Here is a 12,070-nt window from a genome sequence, read left to right on the forward strand (position 1 = left end):
TGTCAATTGACAAACTAGACTTAACTGTATTAGAATATATTGTCTCTTTTTGGCTAAAGACTGAAAAAAATGGATAGTAGGCAATGTTTTTGTAACAGTGTTAACAAGCTTTAATAAAGAATGTGAATCTATAAAAGTAATGAAACAAAAGTGAAAACAAAATACATGAATTATTTATTGAAGCAATTGTAATAAGTTATTGTATTTCCATCATTTTGACAGATGTTGTTTTCAATTATGTTACGATAAAGTTTCCCTTAGTAATGCTGCTGCTGACAGCAGTCATTGTATTACTGAGAGAACCCTCCTTGCAACACAATTTATTGCACTACCTCTCATAAATTATTGACACAGCAAGTAAATTACATTTGCTAGATACAAATGGCTAATAGATATGGTCTACCACAGGCTTACCCAAACAACTGACTATTCATAATTACTAGACACATCCTAAAACTAAGAACCTGCATAATAAAGGAACAAACTGAGGTATCCGTACCTTTCAGTTTTTTCTTAGGCACTGAAATGAAAGGTTTGATAATGTAAATGCAAGTATTAAAAGGATAAATAAACAAAAATAGGTTTGCTGGTGTTCAGCTGACAAATTTTAATTTTGTAATGACTATTACTGAACAAAACCACAAGTTTTTGCAGAGGCAATGAGTAAAAGCTGATGAACTGATTTAGAAAAACAAATGACAAATTATTAGAACACACACAGCAAAAATCCATTGTTTAAACTAATTCACACATTTTCATTTAAAACCATTGCACTCAGTGTTTCATATAAATCACTTTAACAGTTTTATTTCAGTCCTAATCTGCATTAACTATGTGGTACAGCTCTCCCGCACAGATACTCATAATATATTCAACATAATAAACCCACACACACTTTTCCAAACTATCTGCAAACATAAATGTAGCACTCCACAATATGTGTGTCATGAACTGGGTTGATAAGATTCTCACCTAAAAAGAGGTGACATAGGGGTGGGACACAAAATAGGAAAAAAATGTTTCAGACTACATCACTGATACCACAAACTCAGACACACTCTTTTGGTTTCTATTTCATATGACTACAGCTTGCAAGACAATCTGTAATAAAAGCAAAAATTAATTTGCACAAGAGGCAGCTGTCATATCTCCTCAGATTAAATGAACTTCTTCTTCACCCACATTTAACACTGATGCATAACTTTCTAAATATACTACCATTTACCATTACATACAGAATAATAAAGTATAATACTGTAAAGACTTTTTAGTGATTAACAATTCATATAATATAAACTAAAAATGAGAGATAAGATACAACCAAACAGTAAAAAAACTGAAATCATGGCATGGCAGTCTATTCTTAATGTTACTCAAGTATTAGAATTTAAATTATAAAACATTTGCTGCAGTTGCACCAGAAAATGATGATGTGACTAAAAACAGAGCATGTTAAATGGAAAGGATTTTGGGAATTGTAAATACAACAAAGGTATGTGTCATGTAATTATTACAGTGTTTCACAATGATCTCACAGTTAAGTCAATTTAAATCTGCATAATTTTATTATATTCTTGACAAATGGTTTTAACATTCTGAAAAACAAAAATAGTCAAAACCAGTAACTGAAATCACATGAACCGACATGTGTTCTGAAATAACTATAACAATTAAAAATTAAATTATGAAGAATTAAAAGGAGATTTTTCTCTTGGAGACATACACAAGATATGGGAACATCAATGAGAAGTTTTATGAAATTGAAAATAAACACAGATCAAGTGTTACTTTCAAGAGAAAAGAATGAAAACGTCTTCTACAGGATGGGTAAACAGAATGAGCAGAATCAGAATTCATTGACTGATGGAAGAATGTGACTGTCTGGTATAAAATATAACACTGAACTATGAAGTTGCTGAACATATAATGTCTGCACTACAGCCAAGTGAACACAATGTGTTGGAAGGAATTTCACCATAAGCATTTTCTTATTACATAGATTGTTGTACAAACACAAACAATAAAAGCAAACTAAATCTGCCTTTGTGTTAGTAATTTATATTCACAAAGTGAGAGGCAGAAGGTAAAGACAAAAAATGACAGAATCAAGAAGTGAACAAAAATATATAAGAGTAACTAAAACTGTCCTCAACAAGAAAGGATGGTTTGAGCAGTAAGTGCTTTACTATGAAAAGTCCTACTGTAGGTGGTATGTCCTTACCTCCCTCTGACCTTTGAACTGATGTACTCAGCAAGTTGTAGAAGGACCTAAACTTTGTTGTGGAGACAAAATCATGGTGCAACTTTTCATTTTTCATATAGACAGATAGCTACCAGGGGTGAGAAAATCAATACGAGAGTGAAAAAAAAAAATAAAAATAAAGATGTGGATGATATTTGAACCCTGAACCTGTTGATTATTAACCTGACACATTCTGACACACAATCTCACACACATGATGGCTAAATAGCCATCATACAACACATACAAAGAATAGGAATTAATACAGATGGGTGCAAACTGATAAAAATAATTAAATCCTCCAAATGGAGAGATTACAATCCAACTAGAAATGAAAATTTTGAAATAGAATAATGTGGATATTACAGTCTACTTAAATGACTACTGAAACTCTTTTTCAAAACACATGAAATTTCTCTTCTTTTTCAGTTCCTTACAAGATTTTGTCCAACAGTCAATCACAGTAAGTATTTCTATCAGTTATTATTATTTCCATTCCAAATGCACAATCTCCCACAGCTACAAAAAAAAAAAAAAAAAAAAAAAAAAAAAAAAAAAAAAAAAAAAAAAACGACAGTTTTTTATGGTGTGAAATGCAATGTGCAGATTGCAGTTCACTGAAAGAATGCTGTGCTCAAGTACATATATGGAAGTATTCAATAATATAACCTTGGTTAGAGTTTGCAAAATCCATTCGTTCAAGAACTTACTCATGTATGAGTGATTGACGAGACTGAGTAAATTTGTGGAAGATCAATGTGATCCATGGTGAGTATGATGGTACATAATATTATCCCAGCATGTGTAATGAACAAAGATCAGAATGATGAAACCATTCTCATTTCTCAACAATATTTTTTGTGCACCGTTTGGTGACTGAACTCGAAATTGAGCAAGTAAACTTAGTACTCAATACCAACCAAGTCCACAGTAATGATTATATGAGCTGGCTTATACCCATACTACAGTGGTGACTGTTTGACCTGCTCATGGTGAGTACATAATTAGATGAAAGCCACTAGCAGTATGACTCAGTGCATCCCGCCCTCATTTTTTCTTTTATTATTTCAGTTTTTCCTTCATTTTCCTTTTGAATTGAACACAATTCCATACAAGCATTTTCAATTCAATATGAATTTACTAATAAGTACTTTTTAAGTCATAAATTAGCTTATTAGTAGTAATTTATGTCATTGCAAACAATTTGTTTAATTAAAAAGTAACATGACGTGATTATACGCAAAGTTATATATGAAATCCTTCTGTCCCTTTTTTCTAAGACCCTTCCTTGCAGAGTGTTCATTTTGTATTGTTCAGTGGTTGTTTACTGTTGTTCAGCAATTGTTTATCAATTTTTGATTATTTTTTCTTTGTTTTACAGAAGGGAACTGTGGTTCCACAAGCTGTGATGTGAAATGTTTTTATTTATTACTATTTTTAAGTGATTTTATGTGCTGTACTTGCAGACATGCCTCTTGAAGTTGGTAGTCGTCAGTCCACCTCTGTCTTTGTAAATTTTATCAAATTTATAAGTGGATTTTTTCTTTATATGCTGCCCCTCAGTGCAAATTAGAGTCCCAGTCACCCTGTAAAAACAGGTAATCCCTATCTTTTTCATGGATTGGGACACTTTTTAAATCTCCTGACCCTATTCTTTTAATGTGCTTATAACCACTCAGCATTGATGATGATATGTCTTATAATCACTTTATGAATAAAAATACAAGATAAGATAGCACAATTGTTGTGACGGTCAAGAATGTGCAATGTTGCTACCAATGTACACACTCATCTTAACAGTAGCTTTTAGCTCCATGTAGAACAGATTTGAGAATGTGACTTCTACGGAACACAACTCTTATGGACTTCTAGAAGGCTCAACAAGCTGAGTCCAAGAGAGTCATATCAACCTCCACATGATCTCCATGTTCTCTTGCTTACAATTACTATGGAATACAACTCTTATGGGCTTCTGCAAGGCTCAAATAGCTGAGTCTAAGGGAGTCATACCAACCTCCACATGATCTCCATGTTCTCTTGCTTTCAATTAAGGAGAATTAACAGACTGGTTGTACCTCCACTCATGAATCCTTGTTCCTGTATCTCTCTGTTGTGCTATGATGTGACGTTAATTGAAATTTAACATTTAATATTTTGATAATGTTAAAGATATTTTTCTGTTCCTGGCACTGGAAACTCTATCCCCTGTGATAAAGGGATGCTAAGTTTGTAACTGTATCACCAGAGTGGAGCAGAATACGCTAACATAAGTGCCACCACCTAGTAAGAGTTTCATTAAGGATTAGATGAAATAAAGGTGAGAAACATGTGTTATTACTTTCAGTTGTTATCTAGTTTCTTTCTTGATAAAGTTCATTATTTTCAAATTTTGTAAGAATATTGTGTATGAGTTCTTGTGAATTTCATTTCCTTGTGTCTCAAAAGAACACAATATGACTATGGTTGTCAGTTATAATCTAAGGGGGGAAAAAAAGAAAAAAAAGAAGAAGAAGAAGAAGTCAATGGTACCCCTCACACTTGAGAATCTGACACTTGAAGTTTTACAGCCTTCCCCAGTATGGAAACAATGTGCCACATCTATCTGGTGCTGCTATACAACTGATATATTCTTTAATATTCCAAAGAGTAAATTTCTAGCTCGGTTCTGTTTGTATTATCTCAATAATCATAAAAATGCTCACCAACACAGAGTACATTACTGACGAAAAGAAGAATGGGAGAGAAGACATAATGGGTTTTGTCTTGACTATAAATCAGAATGCTTACTACAAATCAGATGCTGGTAAAGTACATTGCTATAGCTGCTTACTTCTTATGTTCTACAGCAGAGCTTCGTGAAAGATATAAAGAGATTTGCAAAATCTGTTACAGTTAAAAGAAATATCATGTGGACAGTAAGTTTTGTGTGGCATTTAATAGAAGCATTTTGGTCAGCATGTCATCTGCCTGAATGAATGGTTGCACAGTCTACACTTGTCAAACCAAGCAACCTGTTGCTGAGCATGCCACAGGACATAACAGCAAGTGATGGAACATATATTTCAGGAAGCACATCATATGGTTTTTGCTTTCCATATGATTTCAGACTTTAGAGATGAGAATTGATCATCCACTATGCTCCTGTAATACACCCAGCCTCAATGATTGCTTGTCTCTCCCTCCTTGGTTTCTCTTTCACAGTCTTGCTTCCATCACTTTTCTGTTCATACATTTTATTATATTTCTCCTTCTCTACTTTCATTCCTCCTCTTTCCAATATACCCTTTGCAATTTATGTATTTCTACATACTTCTGTGTCCCTTCTTGCTCCTCTTCAATTTCCCCACATTCTATTGGTATCACTTCTTTCCCCATTTGCTTCCATTCCTTTCTTATTTCTCACATACTTCTTTGCTTTATTGTCATTTAAATTTATTTTCTTTATCATAGACTTATTAAGTACCTATACCACAGTGTAAGTGATAGTCTTTAATGTCTGCTGATTGTTACTTTTGAAAGTTTCTCTGTACTACAGGTCTTTTTAGAACCAGGGTTTCTGATAACATTTCTTTTTGTAAATTACCCGTTCCTTCTTCCTTAACCTAATGAAAGAGTGTCAGAAAATTCTCAAAGCTCAAGATTTAACTATATTTTAAATTTACTTGTCTGATTTGCTCCAATTACGCTTGTTTCAGAGATTGATATATTGATAATTTTTCACAATTAGCACCATAAAGTATTCAATTTGGTATGGTTCCATCATCTATTTAATGACTGTGTGGGCCAACTTGCTGGTTTCTATCATTTTAATATGATTTAATTTAACTTTTTTATTTAATTCAATATAAAAAATGCCACTAACAGAGTTTACCTGAAAAAAAAAACTATTCATTTTAACTACTGTATCACCTCATGTAGTATAGGTTATTTACAATTTTTACTTGTTGACTGATGGTATGAGCACTTAAAGGGAATGGAAAACAAGGTGATTCCCTGGAAGATATGTGAAATGGAGATGCAAAGGAAATGACCAAGAAGAAGACCAAGAAACAGATGACTGAAGGGTGTGGAGTGTGTCAAAAAAAGAAGTGAGGAGTGGACCACAGTGAACACAAAAAGATGATGGGAAAACAGGACTACATGGCGTGGCTTATATTCCAAACAGGTCCAGCCAGGCCTGGAAACTGATCAGGATGATGATGATGATGATGACTTAATGACTGACTTATGAAGTGGAGCTGCCAGTCTGTTGACAGATTAAACATAATGAAAATGAATAACTGTTCTGTGAACTGCTTTCAACTGTTTCATGAAACAAGTAGCAGTAATATTGCTGCACACTTATCAAACTAGTTTGGTAGTTTCCATGAAATACTACCAAATTTTGCATTTTCCCCATTCGCATGTAAAAATATTATAAATCTGAAGGTAGTTGCTAGCTGATATTGCTAATTGATAGTTACTTAATGTTGAAACTAGATCTTCATTTTTGTTATCAAGGACCAATGTTGAAACTAGATCTTCATTTTTGTTATCAAGGATGAGGTATGTGTGTAACCTTAAAATGATCATTCATTGCCGGCCTGTCTGGAACCGTGTGACCGCTAAGGTCTCAGGTTCGAATCCTGCCTAGAGCGTAGGTGTTTGTGTTGTCCTTAGGTTAGTTAGGTTTAAGTATTTCTAGGTTCTAGGGGACTGATGTCCTTAGAAGTTAAGTCCCATAGTGCTCAGAGCCATTTGAACCATTTGATCATTCATTTCCTGTTTAACAAACTGATGTCTAGATATGGCATTGGTCGACAAGATCTTTATCTGCCGAAGTCAATTTTCTTGACACTTTTGAAGAACAAATTAATGGAAAATCATACCATTCTGGAGAGATCTTTAATGTGGTGTATTTGTTAAACTGCATATTTTTATAGTATGCAAGCATAAATATAAACATCATCAAATATGACATTTAGCTTAGCAACATATAAATCAGCACGTCACCTCACTGTTTTGCTTCTTTCAGTCAATTGGTGTACACTACAGATCAGGCTGTCACCACAGACTCCATTTCACAAAGGAGTAAAAATAATATTGAGTTAATATTGCAATAAACATTCTCAGTTTTCTCTTTTACCACCAGATAAATATTTGTGTGACATCATGTGTCCTGTACTGTGTTGGTAGATAGAAGCAAACTGAGCAGATGCCATGTTGATTTTACGTGTTTTTGAAGCTGAAGTGCCGTATTTGGCAGTTTGTATTTACACTTATGCAGTCGGACTGATGTGCAGAACTATAGGTCTCTCCGAAATGTGTATTTTTTGGTAAGATTTGTTGTGTAAAAGTTTCAGGAAATATGACATCAGTACTCTATTCCGAGTAAAAACAGTTTGAAAATTGCATCATTACTATGGGAAAATGAATTTTTGATGATGAAATTATTATTGAAACACGTGAAGAGAAGTAAGGTACTTCCGGAACAGATGAAGGAAACAGTGAAACACAATCGATTGCAAATTCAAAACAAGCCTGCCAACTTTTATTCGCACACATACATGCATGTCTGTGTTCTCAACAGTAGGCTCTTGTTCCAACAATGGGATGATAAGTATGAACTCTATTAATGATAACATGGCAAAGAGCCTGTTATGGGTACCTGGAATGACAGGTGTCTGCAGTAAAGTTTTCTGAATGGATACAAACCCCTTCTAAATTTAGTGTAATAGTAACATTCCATGCTAGTAGAAAATATGGACATTGTCAAATGTCAGCTGTTGTACTGAAGGAAGTCTGGCTTCCATGTTCAAACACAGCCTCTGAGTGGCAGTTTTCATACAGTACAGGGTGCCCCACTTATCTTGAGAACCCCAAATAACTTTCTGTCAACTAGAAAACTAAAAAATGTACCAAAGAAATATTATTCCTCTATCAGGGGCATATTAACCAGCATGGCTGCCTTTCTTATAACTTTGTTCATTACAAAGACATGAGCAATGGTACATCTTTTCTAAATATAACCCTGTATCCACTTTCTCTCCACAAGACATGTTGACAAACGTATCACAGAGTACCATTCATGTAAACATCAAATTATTAAAAATGTAAGACAAAACTGACTTTCACTCTCCCGTACCAGCACACAGTCTAGGTATTTGAGATAACATAATTCTACCACTTCCTGGAGTTGGCAGTAAACAACTTTTTTCTTTATTTATGATAGAGATACATGTAGCACAGTACTGTTGTACTTTTCAACAGTATGTTGGGTACATTAAACATTAAAAACTACATCATCATCACTTTTCTTTTATTGTAGTTAAAGGTACATGTACTAAACGAACTCTACAGAGCGCTATATCCCTATAGGAGCCCACTTTCCCTCCTTACTGCAATTAATGTTTTTCTAACTCACATTCTGCATAGATGAGTGCCATTTCTATATTCTCTTAATTCATGTACATTTTACTTACACAAATGTCCAAAGGAGTATGGTTAACTCTATGATTGGTGTGAAATTTCCTTGAGTTTCCATGATTACTGTCAACTCCAGCAAGTGAGTGTGTTGCATTACCCGAGTACTTTCGCTGTGTGCTAGTACAAGAGAGTCAGTTGGTTTGTGTTACATTCTTAATAATGTGATGTTTATGTGACTTGTACACTGTGATATGTTTTTGAACAGGTCTTAAAGAGAGGAGAGGGTTACTGAATATAAAACATAGGTTGCTATTTAAAAAAGAAACACTGCAGTTCATATCATGACACAAAGTTACAAAAAAGAAAATCATGCTGCTTATTGTCTTCCTGATAGCTAAACATTTGCTTCATACATTTTTAATTTTACTTCTGGAAAAAAGTGATTTGGAATGGTTGAGGTAAATAAGACATTGTTTTAAAATTTTGACACCATATTGCCTCTGAATATAAATTTGAAGTAATGAAAATGCATTTTCTTGAAAACTTTCAACATTATTTGTGTGCATGGAATGTAAATTAATTTCTTATGTAATTCGTTATTTTCAATATGTTTTAAGTATTTTTTTGATGATGAGAAGTGTGATGTAAATACAGTATAATGAATAAGTAAATGTTCATTTTAAACATATGATCGAAAAACAGTAAAATATGACAAAGATAAGAAAAGTAAGAACATAAGCCATCACAAAATAACACCAAAACTGGAAAAATAGAACACTGAATTGTGCAACAAATAATACTGGAATTGGGCAAAATATATAATGATTCCTTCCTATCCCTAGTAATATATTGAGCATGGATTACAACTATTATTCAGAGTTGATCTCTTCTCAATGAATAAAAATAATTCCACTAACAGGCAACAGTTGCAAGCCTGGTGGTGGAGAAGCAAAGAGTCCTGAGGTTGAGAGTAAAATTAAACAGTTGGTCCATAGCAAATTTTGTGACAATCCATTCAGTCTCATCATCAGCTGATTTAGGTAATAAATAAATAAAAATGAAGCAACAATGTGTGTGAATGAATATTAGTTAAGTTTTAATTTAAACTAAATAAAAGTAATCAAATATTTTTTTTCTATTTTGATTGCTCTACTTATATGTACTTTAGTATAAGAAGAACCAGATGACATTGACTGAAGGAAGAGAAACAGCACTGGCCTGTATCAATCAGTGGAAAAAACTGTGCGAACTATATAGTTTACTTTGTTGTACCATAGCATATTGTCTTAATATTGTTTAATAATTTAACCATACTGTGAGAATATCTATCCTGTATCTTAAGGTTCTCTGTTAAAATTTAAAAAACTGCAATACCGTTTGCAATGTGCTTCTCACATGGCTTGTGTTCCACATCAGATTCTGATAATGTTGTCACCATGTATTGGCTAATCCATCAGTTAATCCATTACAGTTACTTTTTGAAGAAACTACCTCATTCTTGCAGTGTAGCTTTTTAAGTCGCATAGCTGGTAAATTGGTACTATCACATTAATTTCTAAAAATTATATAAATGATTTTGATCAAGCACACAATATGAATAATTCTGTTATATATATATATATATATTATTAAATGTGTAATACTATTTACTGGCCAAATATGTGGCAGTTCAAAAATTAAGACCTATAATAAGCAATTGTAGTAGAGCTTCCTTTCATTTTACACCTCTAATTCTGTTATAGCAAAACATTTAATTTGTGGAAGTCATTTTGAACTGCTGCTTTAATATCACAAACAGAGAAATTAAATTGGCTTCTTGCCAATTGTCAAGGAACACATTTCATCTAATTTTTTCAGGTGTTTTATGAATCAGTGTGATTATTTTTTCCTTGTACTATTACTGATGTACAGTTTGTTGCACATTTACATAAGTCTCCTTAATCTAAAAGTTCTTACTGATGCAGTCACCGCAAAAGGTTTTTCCATGTTCTCACTACAATTCTCCAAAAAAACTGTTTCCAAGTGGGATATCACAAACTAATTGTTTCATACAAAAAACTTTTATTTTGCTTTAAAGTCACACTTTGGCCACCTCTATCAGACTGGTTTGATGCAGCTCTCCACACTAGTCTATTCTGTGCTAGTCTTTTCCATTTGGCTTAATTGTAGCAACCTATATTCACTTGAACCTACTTACTATGATGGTCTGCAATAATTTGATTTAATTCGTAGGTTGATTGAGGGTTAAGGGACTAAACAATGTGAACAGGACAATCGTACCTTCATTCTTAGGTCACATGTGCTCTTCACACATGATGCAACTACTCACGTAGTTGAGAACGTGAGGACATGCATGCATTGCAGCAGTCAATTTTCTGTACTCCACATAAGCAATGTTTGTCCACAAAAAGAAACTTCTACCTTCTGGATAAGATATAAAAGACTAAAACACAGCTTATCCTTGCCTATCAGAATACGATGGGATGGGGGGGTGAGGTGACAGATGACAACAAGGCCTTCAGTATCTACCTAAAATATTAAGAAATGGTTACTGTTAAAATCATTGAAACTTTTCATTTAAAAATAGCCATTACTAGGAAATCAGCAAAAACAGCCATGCATAGATGTATGTTCACATGCACTCACCTTAAAAAAAAAAATAATGAGTAGGCAACATGAAACAACTAAAACACTACAGCAGATTTGTGTGGTTCGCTGATCATGAGAAAGAAAATGGAGAACCCGGCTACTTTCCAGCACATTCACTCCTTGATTGCAAACTATGAGGAATGAGTCACGATAAAATCTTCAAATGTGCGTCACAATCAGCCTAAGATATTGAGCTTTTTGCCACTGCACTTTATTTATCTTGAATCCTGAATATGAAAGTGTTATTCTGTAAGTCTGAAATTTCTTTATCTGTAAGATTCTATATCTGGAAAATGGACAGCTTTCTTTATATATTGTGTTGCAACTGTACTTGCCAGATATATTATTTTTATGGACTGCATGGAAATCATTTTTAAGTACTGTTTGTATGGTTAATAAAATGTTCTGCAGTGTAAGAATTCTTCCATGAATATGGTTTTTTTTAACTAACAGTTGTAGAAATGTAAACTGACCTAGAATAACAGTGAAATGTTTAATACATGACGTTCTATACAATGTTAATAATGACCTGTGTAAAACAGAAATGTTATGCTATTCCTGATAAAGACAAGAAAACATTACATTGTCTTACATTTGTATGCAAAAATGCACTTTTACAGATATGTAACAAAATGTCCTTAAGTATTGTTAAATACATTTGCTACTGCTGACAGTGCTATAAGTAACACACAGACTTGTAATTATATGGCATATGACTTAAAATAAGCCTAAAATTTGGAATGAACAATGAACAGAATTGCAAATTGTTGAACT

The 12,070-nt window shown here is 33.3% G+C and overlaps 1 protein-coding gene across 1 annotated transcript in view; it reads right to left on the reverse strand.

Annotated features, from left to right (window-relative positions):
- Positions 1-12,070, reverse strand: part of LOC126298058 (voltage-dependent calcium channel type A subunit alpha-1) — an 860,595-nt gene that overhangs the window by 714,524 nt on the left and 134,001 nt on the right. The window contains exon 10 of the mRNA XM_049989377.1: positions 500-520. Coding sequence (XP_049845334.1) covers positions 500-520 — 21 coding nt within the window. The remainder of the gene's footprint in view (positions 1-499; positions 521-12,070) is intronic.

Source organism: Schistocerca gregaria, chromosome X (assembly GCF_023897955.1).
Source record: "Schistocerca gregaria isolate iqSchGreg1 chromosome X, iqSchGreg1.2, whole genome shotgun sequence".
In the NCBI taxonomy this organism is placed as follows: domain Eukaryota; kingdom Metazoa; phylum Arthropoda; class Insecta; order Orthoptera; family Acrididae; genus Schistocerca; species Schistocerca gregaria.